This window comes from Hyperoodon ampullatus (genome assembly GCF_949752795.1).
Source record: "Hyperoodon ampullatus genome assembly, chromosome: 1".
NCBI classification, from domain to species: Eukaryota; Metazoa; Chordata; class Mammalia; order Artiodactyla; family Ziphiidae; genus Hyperoodon; species Hyperoodon ampullatus.
In genome coordinates, this window is record NC_136914.1 from 7,032,863 (window position 1) to 7,054,240 (window position 21,378).

The following is a 21,378-nucleotide window of genomic DNA, read 5'->3' on the forward strand; positions in this document are numbered from 1 at the left end:
AGGATGAATGAGCAAGCTGGAAGAGAAAACAATAGGACTCACCCAGACAGAGCAGCAAAAAGAAAACAAAAATTAAGTGAAGATACCTTAAGGGGCCTTTGAGACAACATCAAGAAGAATAATATTTATATTACAGGGGTCCCAGAAGGAGAAGAGGGAGAGAAAGGGCCAGAAAACTTATTTGAAGAAATAGTGGCTGTAAACTTCCCTAATCTGTGGAAGGAAAGAGACATCCAGGTCCAGGAATCCCAAAGAGTTCCAAGCAAGATGAAACCAAAAAGACACACACCAAGACATATTATAATTAAAATGGTAAAAGTTAAGGAAAAAGAGACAATCCTAAAAGCAGCAAAAGAAAAACAACTTGTTACATACAAGAAAAACCCCATAAGGCTGTCAGCAAATTTTTCAGCAGAAACTTTACAGTCCAGAAGGGAGTGACACAACATATTGAAAGTGCTGAAAGAAAAAACTTCCAACCAAGAATTCTGTACCCACAAAGTTATCATTCAGAATTGAAGGAGAGATTAAGAGTTTCCCAGATAAGCTAAAGCTAAAGGAGTTTATCACCACTAAACCAGCCCTACAAGAAATGCTAAAGTGACTTCTTTAAGCTGAAAAGAAATGGCACTAATTAATAATGAGAAAACACATAAAAGTAAAAACATCACTGGAAAAGGTAAATATATAATACAGGCAGTGAAACCACTTAAAATACAAACATGAAGGTTAAAAGACAAAAGTAGTAAACATAACTAAAATTAAAATAATTAGTTAAAAGATGCACAAAATGAGATGTAAAATGTGTCATCAAAGGTATAAAACGTGATGGGGGAGTAAAAAGATAAATTTGGACACATGCCAAAGCTTTAAGAGGTTACCAATTTAAAATGGGCTACTATTGGGGTAAGATGGCGGAAGAGTAAGACGCGGAGATCACCTTCCTCCTCACGGATACACCAGAAATACAGCTACACGTGGAACAACTCCTACAGAACACCTACTGAACGCTGGCAGAAGACCCCAGACCTCCCAAAAGGCAAGAAACTCCCCACATACCTGGGTACGGCAAAGCGGAGAGATTCCCGCACAGAGGATCGGTGCCGAGCGGCACTCACCAGCCCGAGAGGCTTGTCTGCTCGCCCGCCGGGGCGGGCGGCGCTGGAAGCTGAGGCTCGGGCTTCGGTCAGAGCGCAGGGAGAGGACTGGGGCTGGCGGCGAGAACTCAGCCTGAAGGGGGCTAATGCGCCACAGCTAGCCGGGAGGGAGTCCGGGAAAACTCTGGAGCTGCCGAAGAGGCAAGAGACTTGTTCTTCCCTCTTGGTTTCCTGCTGCGCGAGGAGAGGGGATTAAGAGCGCTGCTTAAAGGGGCTTCACAGACGGGCGCGAGTCGCGGCTGAAAGCGCGGAGCCCAGTGACGGGCGTGGGACGCTGGGGCTGCTGCTGCCGCCGCCAAGAAGCCTGTGTGCGAGCGCAGGTCACTGTCCACACCGCCCTTCCGGGAGCCTGTGCAGCCCGCCACTGCCGGGGTCCCGGGATCCAGGGGCGGCTTCCCTGGGAGAACGCACGGCGCGCCTCGGGCTGCTGCAACGTCACGCCGACCTCTGCCGCTGCAGGCTCGCCCCGCACTCCGTGCCCCTCCCTCCCGCCCGGCCTGAGTGAGCCAGAGTTCCCGAAGAGGCTGCTCCTTTAACCCTTTCCTGTCTGAGCGAAGAACAGACGCCCTCCGGCGACCTACACGCAGAGGCGGGGCCAAATCCAAAGCTGAGACCCGGGAGCTGTGAGAACAAAGAAGAGAAAGGGAAACCTCTCCCAGCAGCCTCAGAAGCAGCGGATTAAAGCTCCACAATCAACTTGATGTACCCTGCATCTGTGGAATACATGAATAGACAACAAATCATCCCAAATTGAGGAGCCAGGAGTCAGTACTGTGCCTCTGAGGTGGGAGAGCCAACTTCAGGACACTGGTCCACAAGAGACCTCCCAGCTCCACATAATATCAAACGGCGAAAATCTTCCAGAGATCTCCATCTCAACACCAGCACCCAGCTTCACTCAACGACCAGCAAGCTACAGTGCTGGACACCCTATGCCAAACAACTAGCAAGACAGGAACACAACGCCACCCATTAGCAGAGAGGTGGCCTAAAATCATAAAAAGTCTGCAGACACCCCAAAACACACCACCAGACGTGGACCTGCCCACCAGAAAGACAAGATCCAGCCTCATCCACCAGAACACAGGCACTAGTCCCCTCGACCAGGAAACCTACACAACCCACTAAACCAACCTTAGCCACTGGGGACAGACACCAAAAACAACAGGAACTACGAACCTGCAGCCGGCAAAAAGGAGACCCCAAACACAGTAACATAAGCAAAATGAGAAGACAGAAAAACACACAGCAGGAGAAGGAGCAAGATAAAAACCCACCAGACCTAACAAATGAAGAGGTAATAGGCAGTCTATCTGAAAAAGAATTCAGAATAATGATAGTAAAGATGATCCAAAATCTTGGAAATAGAATAGACAAAATGCAAGAAACAGTTAACAAGGACCTAGTAGAACTAAAGATGAATCAAGCATCGATTAAAAACACAATAAATGAAATGAAAAATACTCTAGATGGGATCAATAGCAGAATAACTGAGGCAGAAGAACGGATAAGTGAGGTGGAAGATAAAATAGTGGAAATAACTAATGCAGAGCAAAATAAAGAGAAAAGAATGAAAAGAACAGAGGACAATATCAGAGACCTCTGGGACAACATTAAACGCACCAACATTCGAATTATAGGGGTTCCAGAAGAAGAAGAGAAAAAGAAAGGGACTGAGAAAATATTTGAAGAGATTATAGTTGAAAACTTCCCTAATATGGGAAAGGAAATAGTTAATCAAGTCCAAGAAGCACAGAGAGTCCCATACAGAATAAATCCAAGGAGAAATACGCCAAGACACATATTAATCAAACTGTCAAAAATTAAACACAAAGAAATCATATTAAAAGCAGCAAGGCAAAAACAACAAATAACACACAAGGGAATCCCCATCAGGATAACAGCTGATCTCTCAGCAGAAACTCTACAAGCCAGAAGGGAGTGGCAGGACATAATTAAAGTGATGAAGGAGAGAAACCTGCAACCAAGATTACTCTACCCAGCAAGGATCTCATTCAGATTTGATGGAGAAATTAAAACGTTTACAGACAAGCAAAAGCTGAGAGAGTTCAGCACCACCAAACCAGCTTTACAACAAATGCTAAAGGAACTTCTCTAGGCAAGAAACACAACAGAAGGAAAAGACCTACAATAACGAACCCAAAACAATTAAGAAAATGGGAATAGGAACATACATATCGATAATTACCTTAAATGTAAATGGACTAAACGCTCCCACCAAAAGACACAGATTGGCTGAATGGATACAAAAACAAGACCCATATATATGCTGTCTACAAGAGACCCACTTCAGACCTAGAGACACATACAGACTGAAAGTAAGGGGATGGAAAAAGATATTCCATGCAAATGGAAACCAAAAGAAAGCTGGAGTAGCAATTCTCATATCAGACAAAATAGACTTTAAAATAAAGACTACTAGAAGAGACAAAGAAGGACACTACATAATGATCAAGGGATCGATCCAAGAAGAAGATATAACAATTGTAAATATTTATGCACCCAACATAGGAGCACCTCAATACATAAGGCAAACACTAACAGCCATAAAAGGAGAAATCGACAGTAACACAATCATAGTAGGGGACTTTAACACCCCACTTTCACCAATGGACAGATCATCCAAAATGAAAATAAATAAGGAAACACAAGCTTTAAATGATACATTAAACAAGATGGACTTAATTGATATTTATAGGACATTCCATCCAAAAACAACAGAATACACATTTTTCTCAAGTGCTCATGGAACATTCTCCAGGATAGATCATATCTTGGGTCACAAATCAAGCCTTGGTAAATTTAAGAAAATTGAAATTGTATCAAGTATCTTTTCCGACCACAATGCTATGAGACTAGATATCAATTACAGGAAAAGAGCTATAAAAAATACAAACACATGGAGGCTAAACAATACATTACTTAATAACGAAGTGATCACTGAAGAAATCAAAGAGGAAATAAAAAAATACCTAGAAACAAATGACAATGGAGACACGACGACCCAAAACCTATGGGATGCAGCAAAAGCAGTTCTAAGAGGGAAGTTTATAGCAATACAATCCCACCTTAAGAAACAGGAAATATCTCGACTAAACAACCTAACCTTGCACCTAAAGCAATTAGAGAAAGAAGAACAAAAACATCCCAAAGTTAGCAGAAGGAAAGAAATCATAAAAATCAGATCAGAAATAAATGAAAAAGAAATGAAGGAAACAATAGCAAAGATCAATAAAACTAAAAGCTGGTTCTTTGAGAAGATAAACAAAATTGATAAGCCATTAGCCAGACTCATCAAGAAAAAAAGGGAGAAGACTCAAATCAATAGAATTAGAAATGAAAAAGGAGAAGTAACAACTGACACTGCAGAAATACAAAAGATCGTGAGAGATTACTATAAGCAACTCTATGCCAATAAAATGGACAACCTGGAAGAAATGGACAAATTCTTAGAAATGCACAACCTGCCAAGACTGAATCAGGAAGAAATAGAACATATGAACAGACCAATCACAAGCACTGAAATTGAAACTGTGATAAAAAATCTTCCAACAAACAAAAGCCCAGGACCAGATGGCTTCACAGGCGAATTCTATCAAGCATTTAGAGAAGAGCTAACGCCTATCCTTCTCAAACTCTTCCAAAATATAGCAGAGGGAGGAACACTCCCAAACTCATTCTACGAGGCCACCATCACCTTGATACCAAAACCAGACAAGGATGTCACAAAGAAAGAAAACTACAGGCCAATATCACTGATGAACATAGATGCAAAAATCCTCAACAAAATACTAGCAAACAGAATCCAACAGCACATTAAAAGGATCATACACCATGATCAAGTGGGGTTTATCCCAGGAATGCAAGGATTCTTCAATATACGCAAATCAATCAACGTGATACACCATATTAACAAATTGAAGGAGAAAAACCATATGATCATCTCAATAGATGCAGAGAAAGCTTTCGACAAAATTCAACACCCATTCATGATAAAAACCCTGCAGAAAGTAGGCATAGAGGGAACTTTCCTCAACATAATAAAGGCCATATATGACAAACCCACAGCCAGCATCGTCCTCAATGGTGAAAAACTGAAACCATTTCCACTAAGATCAGGAACAAGACAAGGTTGCCCACTCTCACCACTCTTATTCAACATAGTTTTGGAAGTTTTAGCCACAGCAATCAGAGAAGAAAAGCAAATAAAAGGAATCCAAATTGGAAAAGAAGAAGTAAAGCTGTCACTGTTTGCAGATGACATGATACTATACATAGAGAATCCTAAAGATGCTACCAGAAAACTACTAGAGCTAATCAATGAATTTGGTAAAGTTGCAGGATACAAAATTAATGCACAGAAATCTCTGGCATTCCTATATACTAATGATGAAAAATCTGAAAGTGAAATCAAGGAAACACTCCCATTTACCATTGCAACAAAAAGAATAAAATATCTAGGAATAAACCTACCTAAGGAGACAAAAGACCTGTATGCAGAAAATTATAAGACACTGATGAAAGAAATTAAAGATGATACAAATAGATGGAGAGATGTACCATGTTCTTGGATTGGAAGAATCAACATTGTGAAAATGACTCTACTACCCAAAGCAATCTACAGATTCAATGCAATCCCTATCAAAATACCACTGGCATTTTTCACAGAACTAGAACAAAAAATTTCACAATTTGTATGGAAACACAAAAGACCTCGAATAGCCAAAGCAATCTTGAGAACGAAAAATGGAGCTGGAGGAATCAGGCTCCCTGACTTCAGACTATACTACAAAGCTGCAGTAATCAAGACAGTATGGTACTGGCACAGAAACAGAAAGATAGATCAATGGAACAGGATAGAAAGCCCAGAGATAAACCCACGGACATATGGTCACCTTATCTTTGATAAAGGAGGCAGGAATGTACAGTGGAGAAAGGACAGTCTCTTCAGTAAGTGGTGTTGGGAAAACTGGACAGGGACATGTAAAAGTATGAGATTCGATCACTCCCTAACACCATACACAAAAATAAGCTCAAAATGGATTAAAGACCTAAATGTAAGGCCAGACACTATCAAACTCTTAGAGGACAACATAGGCAGAACACTCTATGACATAAATCACAGCAAGATCCTTTTTGACCCACCTCCTAGAGAAATGGAAATAAAGACAAAAATAAACACATGGGACCTAATGAAACTTAAAAGCTTTTGCACAGCAAAGGAAACCATAAACAAGACCAAAAGACAACCCTCAGAATGGGAGAAAATATTTGCAAATGAAGCAACTGACAAAGGATTAATCTCCAAAATTTATAAGCAGCTCATGCAGCTCAATAACAAAAAAACAAACAACCCAATCCAAAAATGGGCAGAAGACCTAAATAGACATTTCTCCACAGAAGATATACAGACTGCCAACAAACACATGAAAGGATGCTCAACATCTTTAATCATTAGAGAAATGCAAATCAAAACTACAATGAGATATCATCTCACACCAGTCAGAATGGCCATCATCAAAAAATCTAGAAACAATAAATGCTGGAGAGGGTGTGGAAAAAAGGGAACACTCTTGCACTGCTGGTGGGAATGTGAATTGGTACAGCCACTATGGAGAACGGTATGGAGGTTCCTTAAAAAACTACAAATAGAACTACCATATGACCCTGCAATCCCACTACTGGGCATATACCCTGAGAAAACCATAATTCAAAAAGAGACATGTACCAAAATGTTCATAGCAGCCCTATTTACAATAGCCCGGAGATGGAAACAACCTAAGTGTCCATCATCGGATGAATGGGTAAAGAAGATGTGGCACATACATACAATGGAATATTACTCAGCCATAAAAAGAAATGAAATTGAACTATTTGTAATGAGGTGGATGGACCTAGAGTCTGTCATACAGAGTGAAGTAAGTCAGAAAGAGAAAGACAAATACTGTATGCTGACACATATATATGGAATTTAAGAAAAAAAAAGGTCATGAAGAACATAGGGGTAAGACAGGAATAAAGACACAGACCTACTAGAGAATGGACTTGAGGATATGGGGAGGGGGAAGGGTAAGCTGTGACAAAGTGAAAGAGCGGCATGGACATATATACACTACCAAACGTAAGGTAGATAGCTAGTGGGAAGCAGCCGCATAGCACAGGGAGATCAGCTCGGTGCTTTGTGACCGCCTGGAGGGGTGGGATAGGGAGGGTGGGAGGGAGACGCAAAAGGGAGGGGATATGGGAACATATGTATACATATAACTGATTAAATTTGTGATAAAGCAAAAAATAAAAATAAAAAAAAAATAAAATAAAATAAAATAAAATAAAATGGGCTACTATTTACATAAGATGTTATATGTAAACCTCAATGAAACCACAAGGAATAAAACCTACATTAAACACACAAAAGAGGGCTTCCCTAGTGGCGCAGTGGTTAAGAGTCCGTCTGCCGATGCAGAGGACATGGGTTCGTGCCCCGGTCCGGGAAGATCCCACATGCCGCGGAGCGGCTGGGCCCGTGAGCCATGGCCGCTGAGCCTGTGCGTCCGGAGCCTGTGCTCCGCAACGGGAGGCCACAACAGTGAGAGGCCCGCATACCAAAAAAAAAAAAAAAAAAAAAAAAACACACAAAAGAAAATGATGAAGGAATGTAAGCATAACACACACACATGTGCGCACATGCACGCAAAAACCCGCCAAGACACAAAGGAAGCAAGAAAGAGAAGAAAGGAACAGAGAAGAACTACAAAAACAGCCAGGAAACAATTAACATAATGGCAATAAGTACATACCTGTTAATAATTACTTTAAATGTAAATAGACTAAATTTACCCATCAAAGGCAGAACAGCTGAATGGAGAGAGACTCACTTCAGAAGAAAGGGTACACAGAGACTCAAAGTGAAGGGACTTAAAAAGACATTCCGTGCAAATGGAAATGAAAGAAAGCTGGAGAAACTACACTCATATCAGACAAAATGGATTTTAAAAGAAAGACTGTAATAAAAGACAAAGAAGGGCATTACACAATGATAAAGGGGTCAATCCAGAAAGAAGATATAAGATTTATAAATGTATATGTACCCAGCAGAGGAGCACAAAGATATAGGAAAGCAAATATTAATGGACATAAAGAGATATTAAAGGCAATACAATAACAGTGGGGGACTTTAACACCTCACTTATATCAATGGATAGATCATCCAGGCAGAAAATCAATATGGAAACACTGAATTTAAACAACACATCAGACCAAATGGACTTAATAGATATATACAAATACAGAATATTCCATCCAAAAGCAGAATGCACACTCTTTTCAAGTGCATATGGAACATTCTCCAAGACAGATTACATGTTAGGTCACTAGACAAGTCTCAGGAAGACTCAAATCAAATCAAGCATTTTCTCCAACCACAATGGTATGAAAGTAGAAATCAATCACAGGAAACAAAAGGAAAAACCACAAAAACATGGAGATAAGCCAACATGCTACTGAGCAACCAATGGCTCACTGAAGAAATCAAAGGAGAAATAAGAAAATACCAAGAGATAAATAAAAACAGAAATACAACATGCCAAAATCAACAAGATGTAGCAAAGAAAGTTCATAGCAATACAGGCCTACCTCAAGAAACAAGAAAAACTCCAAGTAACTTCATACCTAAAGGAACTGAAAAAAGAAGAACAAAGTAGTCAAAAATTAGTAGAAGGAAGGAAATAATCAAGAGTGGAAATAAATGAAAGAGATTATAAAAACAATAGAAAAGATCAATGAAAGTACGATCTGGTTCTTTGAAAACACAAAATTGACAAGCCATTAGCTAGACTGCCAAGGGAAAAAGGAGGGCTCAACTAAATAAAATCAGAGATCAAAGACGGGAAGTAACAACCAGAGAAATATAAAGAATCATAAGAAACTACTACAGACAATTACAAGCTAACAAATTGGACAACCTAGAAGAAGTGCATCAACTTCTAGAAACACAGAATCTTCAACTGAATCATGAAGAAATAGAAAATCTGAATAGACCAATTACTAGTAAGGAGGTGGAAACAGTAATCCAAAAATCTCCCAACAAACAAAAGCCCAGGCAGATGGCTTCACTGGTGAATTCTACAAAACACTCAAAGATTTAATACCTATCCTTCTCAAACTCTTCCAAAAAAACTGAAGAGGAGAGAAATCTTCCAAACACATTTTATGAAGCCAACATTACCCTGATGCCAAAACCAAACAAGAACACCACAAAAAAAGAAAAGTACAAGCCAATATCCTTGATGAACATAGATGAAAAAAATTCTCAACAAAATATTAGTAAATGAAATCCAATGATACATTAAATACATTAAGAGGATCTTACATCATGATCAAGTGGGATTTATTCCAGGGATGTAAGATTGGTTCAACATCCATAAATCAATCAACATGATACAGCACATCAACAAAATTAAGGATAAAAACCATATGATCATCTCAACAGATGCCAAAAAAGCATTTCAAAAATGCAAAACTCTCAACAAAGTCGGTATAGAGGGCGTGTACCTTTACATAATTGAGGCCATATATGACAAACCCACAGCTAACATCATATCCTAACAGTGAAAAGCTAAAAGCTTGTCCTGTAAGATCAGGAAAAAGACAAGGATGCCCACTCTCACCTTACTTTTATTATTCAACATAGTACTGAAAGTTCTAGCCACAACAATTAGGTAAGAAAAAGAAATAAAAGACATCCAAACCAGAAAGGAAGAAGTAAAACTGTCACTATCCACAGATGACATGATACCATATAGAGAAAACCCTAAAGCCTCCATCAAAAAAACAGTTAGAATAAATGAATTCATTAAAGTTGCAGGATACAAAATCAATATACAGAAATATGTGGCATTTATATACACTAATAGCAAACTACCATAAACAGAAACTAAGAAAACAATCACATTTATAATTGCAACAAAAAGGACAAAATACCTGGAAGTCAATTTAACCAAGGAGGTGAAAGACCTGTAAACTGAAAATTATAAGGCACTGGAAAGAAACTGAAGAAAACACAAATATATGGAAAGATATTCCATGCTCATGGATTAGAAGAATTTATATTGCTAAAATATCCATGCTCTTTACAGATTCAATGAAATCCCTATCAAAATGCCAATGGCATATTTCACAGAAGCAGAACAAATAACTCTAAAAATTGTACGGAACCACAAAAGACCCCAAATGGCCCAAACAATCTTGAGAAAGAACAACAAAGCTGGAGGTATTATACTCCTTGTCTTCCAACTATACTACAAAGCTATAGTAATCTAAACAGTGTGGTACTGGAACAAAAACAGACACACAGATCAATAGAACAGAATGAGAGTCCAGAAATAAACCTTCACATACATGGACAATTAAATTATGACAAAGGAGCAAATAACATACAATCGAGAAATGACAGTGTCTTCAATAAACAGCATTGGGAAAACTGGACAGCAACATGCAAAAGAATGAAACTAGACCACTAACTTACACCACACACAAAAATCAACTCAAAATGGATTAAACACTTGAATGTAAGAGCTGAAACCATAAAATTTCTAGAAGAAAACAGAGGTGGTAACATAACTGACATCGGTCTTGGCTATGTTTTTGTGGATCTGACTTCAAAGGCAAGGGAAACAAAAGGAAAAATAAACAAATGAGACTACATCAAACTAAAAAAGCTTCTGCACAGCGAAGGAAACCATCAACCAAATGAAAAGGCAACCTACTGAATGGGAGATGATATTTGCAAATCACATATCCAATAAGGCATTAATATCTAAAAATATCAAAATATATAAAGAACTCATACAACTTAACAACAAAAGCAAAAATAAATAAATAAAACAACCCAACTGAAAAATGGTCAGAGGATGTGAACAGACGTTTTCCAAAAGAACACACAGAGATGGCCAAAAGACTCATGAAAAGGTGTTCAATATCATCCATTGTTAGGAAAATGCAAATCAAAACCACAATGAGCTATCACCTCATACCTGTTGGAATGGCTATTAACAAAGACAATAAATAACAAAATGCTGGAGAGGATGTGGAGAAAAGGGAACCCTAGTACACCATTTCTGGAAATGTAACTTGGTGCAGCCATTAGGGAAAACAGTATGGAGGTTCCTCAAAGAGTTAAGAAGAGAACTATCATATGACCCAGCTATTCCTCTTCTGGGTATTTATCCAAAGAACACAAAAATATTAATTCGAAGAGACACATGCACCCCAATTTTCATTGCAGCATTATTTACAATAGTCAAGATATGGAAACAACTTAAGTGTCCATCAATAGATGAATTATATATATGTGTACCATACATATTGCATATGTATGTATGCAACTCAGCCATGACAAAGAATGAAATCTTGATATTTGTGACAGCATAGATGGACATTGGAGGTATTTTGCTATATGAAGTAAGTCAGAGAGAGAAAGACAAATACCATATGATTTCACTCACATCTGAAATCTTAAAAAACAAATGAACAAAATAAAACAAACACATAGATACAGAGAACAGATTAGTGGTTACCAAAGAGGAAGAGGGTTGGGGAGTGGATGAAAGGGGTAAACAGGGTCAAGTGTATGGTGATGGATGATAACTAGACCTGTGGCGGTGATCAGTGTGTAGTGTATACAGATGTCAAATTATAATGCTGTACACCTGAAATTTATATAATTAAAAAAAGAGGTAGGAAGGACATAAATTTGGAGTGGGCAGGTATAAACAAAAACACAACACACACTAAACTTTTTTAGAGTTACTTTACTACCACTTCTAAGGAAATAACACAAAGATAACCTGAGAACAAAATAAAAGGAAGCCTTTGATTTTTTCATCTTCCTTTTATCACTTAGCAGCCTACCTCATATTTTGCTATTTCCCAACAATTGATGTAGCCAAATCTACTCAGCTTTGAGGTTTGTGAGACTATTAAATCCTATATGAAAATGAACGATATGGCTTCTACAAAATAATAAAAAGAACTGCAGAAAAAAATTAACAGCTGCTCTATTTAAAGAAATCTAGCTAGATAATATATCCATTTCAGTTCATCTTAATCATCAACAGAGATCTTTAAGCAAGTAACTAGAATTTTAAAGTCTTCTGCAAATAACAAGTTTAATACCATTAAATCACATGTTAAAAAGGAAAATAAATGAGCATTGTGTATGCAGTATGGCTAAATGTGCCAATGCCAATTAAAGCCTTTGTTAAAGTAAAGATACTAAGTGTCTTTAATTAAACTTGGGGGGCGGGGTTAAAAAAACATAATAAAAACGATGTCTAACAGCAGAGGGTGTCTCTCCCATTTCACACCAGCTAAGCTAGGATTCTCCACTTCTAGGTCTATCCTACTTCAGCTCATGCTAACAGGTTTGCTGACTGCTAATAACGACTTTCTGATCTGCCTAATGCTGAACTGAAACCAATTCTGAGTGTTTTCCAGGGTTGCCTGTTGGGTCCATCGCATGGTTTCATACCTTACTCAATGCAGAAGAAGAAATAACATACCACAAAACCACTTCACTCAAATACCAAATCTGTGACCAAATCATACAGCTGAGGAAAATCTCCAGTCATCCAAACTAGTTCCTTGAATCTTGGCAAATAATCTACCTAACTTTAAACAAAAATAATTTGTCCTGGATTTTATTAAGTCAAATTTAACTTGTACTACAGTGAATAAATGGGGGGAGGGTAAAGGTGGAAACATACTTACATTTAAACCTTCTATCGGACCCATAATAAACTAAAAAATTTGGAAAAATCATCAACCAAAGTTGGTTAATAATGCATACCTTAACCAAAACTAGATAAACATGGGAAGTGACTCAACTACCATCAATAAGAAAAAATACATAAAAAGATTAAACTTTTGAAAATTTCAAATAGAGTTGACAATTAGATGACTCGGGCTACTGAAAAACATTTAAGTCTTGGTGATAAGAAGAGTTTTTTTTTTTTTTGAAAGGGTAGAGTTTTCAATGTGCTAAGTAATAATAACATAGCCTTGTAATATCCTTTCCCTGTATGCTTCCTTTCAAAAGCATTTTCACAACCTCTTCATTTATTTCTTTTTTTAGAATATGCAAAATATGGATCCCACTTTGTTCTCCCTGAAACAATTCTTTTTCACACAACTTGAGTTTCACTAAAGCTTAGCTACAAATAATAGGTGGGGGAGGGGAGAGGATAAATAACAGGTTTTAATTGCTTTATCTTATGACCTGTAAGATAAAACAAAATCACCCCATGACCAAAATCATGGGCTTTTCTGATTTTAACAACTTCCAGAAAAATCAAAGGCTGCAATCCAGAAGGATCAATGTAAAGTTATAAAAAGACAAAATGTAGAATAAGACATCATATAGATGGTGAACGTAAAAACAGACTATAGGAATTAAATATTTGTCCATCTTCTTTTTTCCCTTATAATTAAAGAGTTTTAAATAATTTTTATATGGCCTAAAAATTAGGAAAGCTATGATTGTACACCATTTTGAGTATTTCCATAAAAGATGTGCTAAATACCACTTCAGCAGCTTTTTACCCATTAATAATAATCACTCAGCAACCCAATGATCAAAAGGTTAGTAAACTATGTACACATGACTGGATATTCTGATTCAATTCCTAAAAATACTCGCCAAAGTAGATGTGATTCCCTCTTTGGTCATTTCCTTTATGAAATAGAATCAATTCAGTTTTGCTCAAGGGCCGATGAGCCCAAGTAGGTATTGTTTTACATCGCCTTGATTTTGTTCCCCTCCTACTTTGCAACATTTGCCTTGTTCACTAATTTTTTAACACTTCCACCAGAGGACAAGTGAGATATAAGACAAGGCTCAATTCAAACCAGTCAGCTTTACTCCTTATTAGCAACTCGAGAGAGTGAACACGAGAAAGGAGAGAGAGAATAAGAAGTTGGCTGGGCTCAGAAGCTGAAACTAAGGTCTAAAAGGAAGCTCTGAAAGTACAGGTTGACTTTAATAAATCATGCCCTTTCTCTGGAAAATGAGGATCTGATTGTAAAACTAACGTGTGTGTGTGTGTGTATGTGTGTAATATATAAGTGTTTATTCACTCACTCACACACACACACACACACACTACAGGAGGCATTCTGAATCCTTGTGTACAGATCCCCTGAGAGTTATTAAAGACAGGTGTCACCTGCTTGCATGGGTCTTTGGATATTAGCTATGTGATATTTCATTATACAGCTGCTTATGATGGAGGTATTGTATGTTTCTATCTTCATTTCCTCCTTCCCTCTGACAATCACCTCACACCTCCAAACCAATAAAACCTTGGTAGTTTCGATCTTATTCTCCACGCCAATAACTACGTGATTACAAATCAGCAACTGGGGTCTCACCATGGCTCACAGCCTTGTTTTGTAGGGATCAGTGGTTAAAATTCCAATTTCTAGGCTCCGGTAAAAACGAGGCAATCTGGCAATACTGAGACAAGGTGGCCACATGACCACAGAGAGTTGGAACAGGGTGGCTTGGATGGAGAGTAAGGACTTCCACTGGTCAGAGTCCCACTGCAGCTCGGTCCACTCAGCCACCCCACCACAGGATGAGATACCTGCCTTACAAGACAGTCAGAAAACCGGACGGTGCAGAAGCACAGACCCCAGCGCCACAGGGACCCGTGCCTTTGATCTCAATGCATTTAACATCAGACTCCAATCTCCTCCTCTCATGAAAGATCTACTTTCATTTTAGTTCCTCTTCCATGTGTCTCGGGGTTATGTAACCTCACAGGAGGTCACATAAGTTTCCCCAAAAAGAAATTTTAGCTGTCTTTTCAAAGTAAAAAAAGAACCGTGAATAACAAAGACAAACACAAAACTGAAACGTGCATTCTCTCCCTGACAAGGAAAGATTTACCCTCCCTGTTAATCTCAAAAATCATAATCTTAAGGGGAAAAGAAGTTAAAATCCAAAGGATGGAAAACCATGGCCCGCCCTGGGGACATAGGCTTTGCCATATTCTCAACAGACTATCAAGAAGAAACATGTAATTAACATCTTACCATCTTCCAGTTCAAGACAAAGATTATATACAGCCACGGGTCTCTTAGTCCTCTGGCCTTGTCTCTTCGATTGCCTTGGTGGAGCATTTGGGGGTGATGCTGACAGGGTGACTGGCTCAGGCAGTGTGGCATCAGGCAGGGTCCTAAAAATCTGCCATCAAAACATGAAGGACATTAATTGTTTTCCATGAACAGAAACCTGGGTTTTGCAACAGTATACCAGTACCAAACAACATTTGGAGTTCATCCAAAAGGGACTGCTGGAGCCAAAAATCCATGCCTTCAAATTTTGGGTATTAAGTCATAAGTCTTTATTTTTTAACAGAGATTTCAAAATAAAATTTCTCATTAAAATTAAGTAAAAGCAGCATCAAATCATTATATTTCAAAATAGATTCATGCCCAAACTAAACAAGTATAATATATATTTTCACCAGATGTAGGCAATACCACAGCTCTTCATCCACAAAGGAAGTAATCGGGATAAAACATTAAAAACAAATATCCCATTCAATTTCACATAGAGTTATATTTATGCCAAAATGCTAGTCTCAATTTTTTTTTCAAACTACATAAACAGAAACATATGACCGCAAATATTTTTTACACATTTAAAAATAGCCTGCGCTTTACGAAATTACCTTTCGGATTCCCACGAGCATTTTTCAGAAAATGCTTTGTAGATTTCACCAATTCGTTTAATACCTTCCAACTTCTCTTAAATATTTACCCTCCACTTATGAAATCTAGAGTATCAGAACCTTGATTATCTACAGTATCATTCATCTATCAGCAATAACAACATTAATTAAAATGTGCTGCTTCTTTGCTTAGCAATTTTTTTTTTCTCTTGAGAAAAGCAAACTGTGCCATAAAGGGAAGCATATCATACAGAGGTGATTTATAATAAAATTTTCATAGCTGCCAAGACCTGAGTTCAGAAGCTTCCTGTCCCCAACAACACTGGAGTCCCTTCAGCCCTCAATGAAGTCATAACATAAAATATTTAGACATCACCCTGACACTGTATCTCCAGAGGGCTGATGTTCTAAAGGTAGATGCTCAAAGAAAGCCAGCTAGCATTAAACAAACCGTAAATATAAAACTCACAATAAAAGGCACTGTGTGAAAGCCCCACTATTACAAGATTATTATTTATATATTTGAATAAAAACAGGCACATGACCTGTGTATATGAGTGAGCGTATCGCATATATGTATCACATTTAATAGCTAACAAACGTGTCAGAATTATATTCAGTCTAAAAGTTCTCACCTAAAAACTATTATATACCAACAGAAATAAACAATTCCAACATAGCATTTGCTTTGTAAGTACCATACTGCCCCCTCATGTGTAAACTGAATAAAAAATGGTTTAAATTACTGTGGACAAATATTTGCTAGTGAAAAGTTAATTTTGTGCTCCAACTGGTAACCTGCTAATACCATATTTCCACAGACTTTGTGCTCCAATAGGGCAGTCTGGCAAACAGCAAACTACTCATCTGCCCAAAATCCTCTGCTGTCCCTACTAAGAATGGACCTGAGGACACAGGGAGGGGGAAGGGTAAGCTGTGACAAAGTGAGAGAGTGGCATGGACATATATACACTACCAAATGTAAAATAGATAGCTAGTGGGAAGCAGCCACATAGCACAGGGAGATCAGCTCCGTGCTTTGTGACCACCTAGAGGGGTGGGATAGGGAGGGTGGGAGGGAGACGCAAGAGGGAGGAGATATGGGGATATATGTCTATGTATAGCTGATTCACTTTGTTATACAGCAGAAACTAACACACCATTGTAAAGCAGTTACACTCCAATAAAGATGTTAAAAAAAAATCCTCTGCTGTCTAGACTATCATCCACATCTGGACTTACTGCCCACTCTCATTGTTCAAATTAAGGAAGGTTGTGAAGTAGAGGGAACAGGAGAGAAGTTAGGTTGTGAAGAGGATGACTGTGGTGAAGGAGAGAAGAAAAGGTGGGAAAACTTGATCCCATCCAAAGAAACTAGCACCTGTGTGTGACCAACACTGGGAGTAGCTCATTGACTTATGTTCGATCCTTATAAACATGGCACATGGCTCTGGAATGTTACTCGAATAGGAGACCAAACAACACAGAGCCAATATACCCAAAGTATAAATAAAACAGTGGAAAGGTTATATCCCAAGAACCGGCACTGGATAGCTGATAACCTTCCGAGCAGCCCTTCCTGGAAGATCGCACTGACCGGAATGATGCGAATGCTGACAATGGTTTCCCCTCCCTGCCCCACTCTCCTCCACCACCACACAGGGAGAGGGTGAGGGTAGTAAGGTTGTGAGAGCAGCCCCGGTCTGCAGAGCCAGAATACCAAGCAAACCGGGACCCAAGAGTGTGACTCCAGTGTTCCTGGGGGGCTGATCTGAGACATCCCAGAGCTGGGCCTCCAGAAGTCTCCAGAAGACTTATGACATCGTTCAGTTTACATCAGAGTATCTAGGAGACTATTACTGAGCCATCAAAAAGAAGAAAGTCCTGCTACATGCAACAGTATGCATGAACCTTGAACCTCAGTGAAATAAGTCAGACAGAGAAGGACAACACTTTATGATCTCACTTATATGTGGAATCTTAAAAAAGAAAAAAAAAAACTCATAGAAACAAAGAACAGACTGAAGACTGGTGGTTACCAGAGGCAGCTCTGGGGACGGATGAAGGTGGCCAAAAAGTACAAACTTCTTCCAGTTATATGATAAATAGGTTCTGGGGATGTAACATCCAGCATGGTGAACACAGTTACCAGCACTATATTATATACTTGAAAGTTGTTAAGAGAATACATCTTAAAACTTCTCATCACAAGAAAAAAAAATTGTAACTATGTGAGGTGATGATGGATGGTAACTAAATTTATTGGGGTAATTTTTCACAATATATACCCATATCAAATCGTTATGTTGTACACCTTCAACTAATACAATGTTATATGTCAATTATATCTCAATAAAACTGGAGGGGGGGAGAATATCTAGGAATGGGGACTGGGCTTTGTGGGGGGGTTGTTTTGTTTTTCTGTGGTTTGTATTTTAAAGCTCCCCAGGTGATTCTTTTGTATAGTCAAGGCTGAGAAATACCCATTTAGACAGACATTCCACAGCATTCTGTACTTGTCTTGGATGGACCAAAATCTAAATTGAAACACCAGAAAAATTATTTCAAAAAAAGTGGCACTGGACATATGCAATCAATTCCTTGGATCTTCCCAAGTCCTAATCAGGCATGAAATGTTTCAAAGCTTCTAAAGACCAACCATTCCCTCAAAAAATTCTATGTGTATTAGCACTTCAAAGAGCTTACCTATCATCAAATTAGGTGGTTCCAAAGCACAGATGCTAACTTGAAAAGGTACTATCCTGGCTTTTAAGTCTTCCCAGCAATGGAGGCTTAGACATATTATTAAAAGAGTGTATCTCATCTTCTCATTTATATAGTGAGAGCATAATACTTCTGTCTCAAATTATTACCGGGATTAAATGAGACATTCATAAAGTATTTGGTACAGCACTTGGTACATAGTAACCAGAAGTAAATGGTAGATATTCTATTTGTAAATATGATCACATCCAGTAGATAGTGATAATAAAAATGGATGCAGACCCTTATTACTCTACTAAACCACTGTTTTGAGAGGTCATTAATTTCTTGAGGTCTTGAATTCCTCAAATTCAGTGTTTAGTTAATCAAAAGTGTTTCCGGAAAAACTCATCAAGAAATGGACTAAAGGGAAGCAATAAACAGAGCCTCTTGTCAAAATTCCAAAGTCACCTAGAACCACACAGTTGTTTTGTGTATTTACTTCCACATTTCAGCACTGAAATTTGAGATTTAAATTACTTTCTCTATCATTCATTACTTAATAAACACCTACTAGGTGGTAGGCTTTCTCTGAAGCACTTCAATATCCTCAAGAACCTTTGAGGTACGTATTGCTCTTCACAGTTTAAAATGATAAAAGCTCAAAGATTAAACAATCAGCCCAAGTCTCCACAGTTTGAATATGGCACAGTTGGTATCTTAACTCGCAACTCTGATTCCAAAGCCCCCGCTGCCAGTTTAAAAAACAGACAAAATTTAATTCTTAGGGGAAAAATCACCAATTATACTGTTCCATATCTGTTTAGAAAGAGTAAATCTGGAGATTATAGACTCACCATCATTGTGCTATGTTCTTCTAGATGATTCAAGAATGCATTACCTTGTCTGCCAATGCATCAACCTCAGTTCTCAATTTTTTTTTTTAAAGCTATTGATACAAAGCTATGCTCTCATGGTTGTCTCTGAAACATCAGAAATGATTTTAAAAGATACTCTTTAAATTCAGAAGAGGAGGAAACAGTAAATTATTTACTTTAAAATTCTGTCTTCCTTCTTGGCAATCTGACTCTAGAAGTTAAAAGTTAGCTGATCTTGTTCTGCGTAGCCAATGTGTGTCTTCTTTAAATATAACACTGATTTTCCAATTCTAGAACCATGGCATGGATGCAAATTCCCCTACCGCCCAGGTCTCTTTCCAAAATCGTGTGACTCTCCTAACTTCCGTACATCATGTCACCTTTGTTCTAGGGCAAAAGATGAAATTATCTTAAGGAATAGATCAAGTCTACTCAAAACTTATTTTTTTCAGGGTAGAAAATTTCTTCACTCCAACTACGTATTTACAACATAAGAAAAACTCAAACCAGACAATCCAATGACAAAAAACAAAACTCCACACGTAGGTGTGTCAGGTAAGGACGCGCTTATTCAGGTCTCTGAAGAGTGCTAGCACAAACAAAGTCTGGCACTATTGCTCAGAGTCACAGATTCCTTACACACAACAACTGGATGTTTATGCCCACGGGACACAGCCATACATATAAACACCTCCCCAAGTCCTTTCATCGCGCTCTGCTACCAGGGGCCACGTGTGGAAATGACCGGTCCACCTCTGCTGGAAATACTTTGCAGAGAATAGGAAACAAGAATGGGCTCTGCAAATTTCACTTTAGTACCCAACTCAAACCTACAGCATTTGGTTCAGCTGAATTAATAAATACTATGCGTAAAGGAAATTAAGGGGAATGAGGTCATTCTTTTCTAAAAAGCTGTTTCTCCAGAAGAGTTCAGTGGTGTTTCTTGTGATAAGAAGACTACTAATATGTTTGTATATTCCTGTCATCTTGAACAATGACAGTTGCAACTATTGGGTACTTGCAGTATGGCGGACATTATGCCAAGTGCTTGACTTACAAAGATTGAGCCCAGATTTCCTGATTCCAGCGTGCATGTCTTGGTCACCATGACCGCCTGCCTCCGATGTTACCCACTCGTATTAAGCCCCATTTATATTATGTCCTCTTTGGTGATGTCATATCTCTCATAACTACGTGACCCATAAGAGAGGTACAGCCAGAAGACAGTTGGAAATTAATGCATACTCCCCTTAGTAAACCTTTAACATGGTAAGGAGGGAAAAATAAAATTTCCAATCTCTTTCTAAAATACATAACGATGTTGCTGTACACCTGAAACTAACTCAACATTGTAAATCAACTATATTCCAATAAAGTTAAAAAATTAAAAAAATTAAAAATACAACAAACTAAGGAATACAACAAAAAGGACACAGACTCACAGACACAGAGAACAAACTAGTGGTTTCCAGTGGGGAGAGGGAAGAGGGGAAGGACAATCCAGGGGTAGAGGATTAAGCGGTACAAACTATTGGGTATCAAATGAGCTACAGAGATATGTTGTACTACACGGGGAATATAGCCAGTATTTTGTAATAACTGTACATGGAGGGTCACCTTTAAAAATTGAATAAAAATAAAAATAATGTTTTTAATAAAATTACATGACCATAAAAAATAAAATAAAATACATAAATACGAAATGGCCAAATATTTCTTTCAGCTTTGGAGTCTCTAGTGTGTTTAGACAAATACTCATTATCTTGGGGCTGTATGACTCTTAAGTTGCCTCCAAGGTAGCCTGAACCATCCATCTACAGCATAACCTCAGAGTTTAGCTATGGTGGGAACAGTCCACTGAAAGCTCTGAAACCTTTCCAGCTGTCT

At 38.4% G+C, this 21,378-nt stretch overlaps 1 protein-coding gene across 1 annotated transcript in view; it reads right to left on the reverse strand.

Moving 5' to 3' along the window:
* Positions 1-21,378, reverse strand: part of ARHGAP10 (Rho GTPase activating protein 10) — a 334,910-nt gene that overhangs the window by 45,146 nt on the left and 268,386 nt on the right. The window contains exon 19 of the mRNA XM_079706406.1: positions 15,270-15,420. Within this exon, the coding sequence (XP_079562532.1) occupies positions 15,270-15,420 (151 nt within the window). The remainder of the gene's footprint in view (positions 1-15,269; positions 15,421-21,378) is intronic.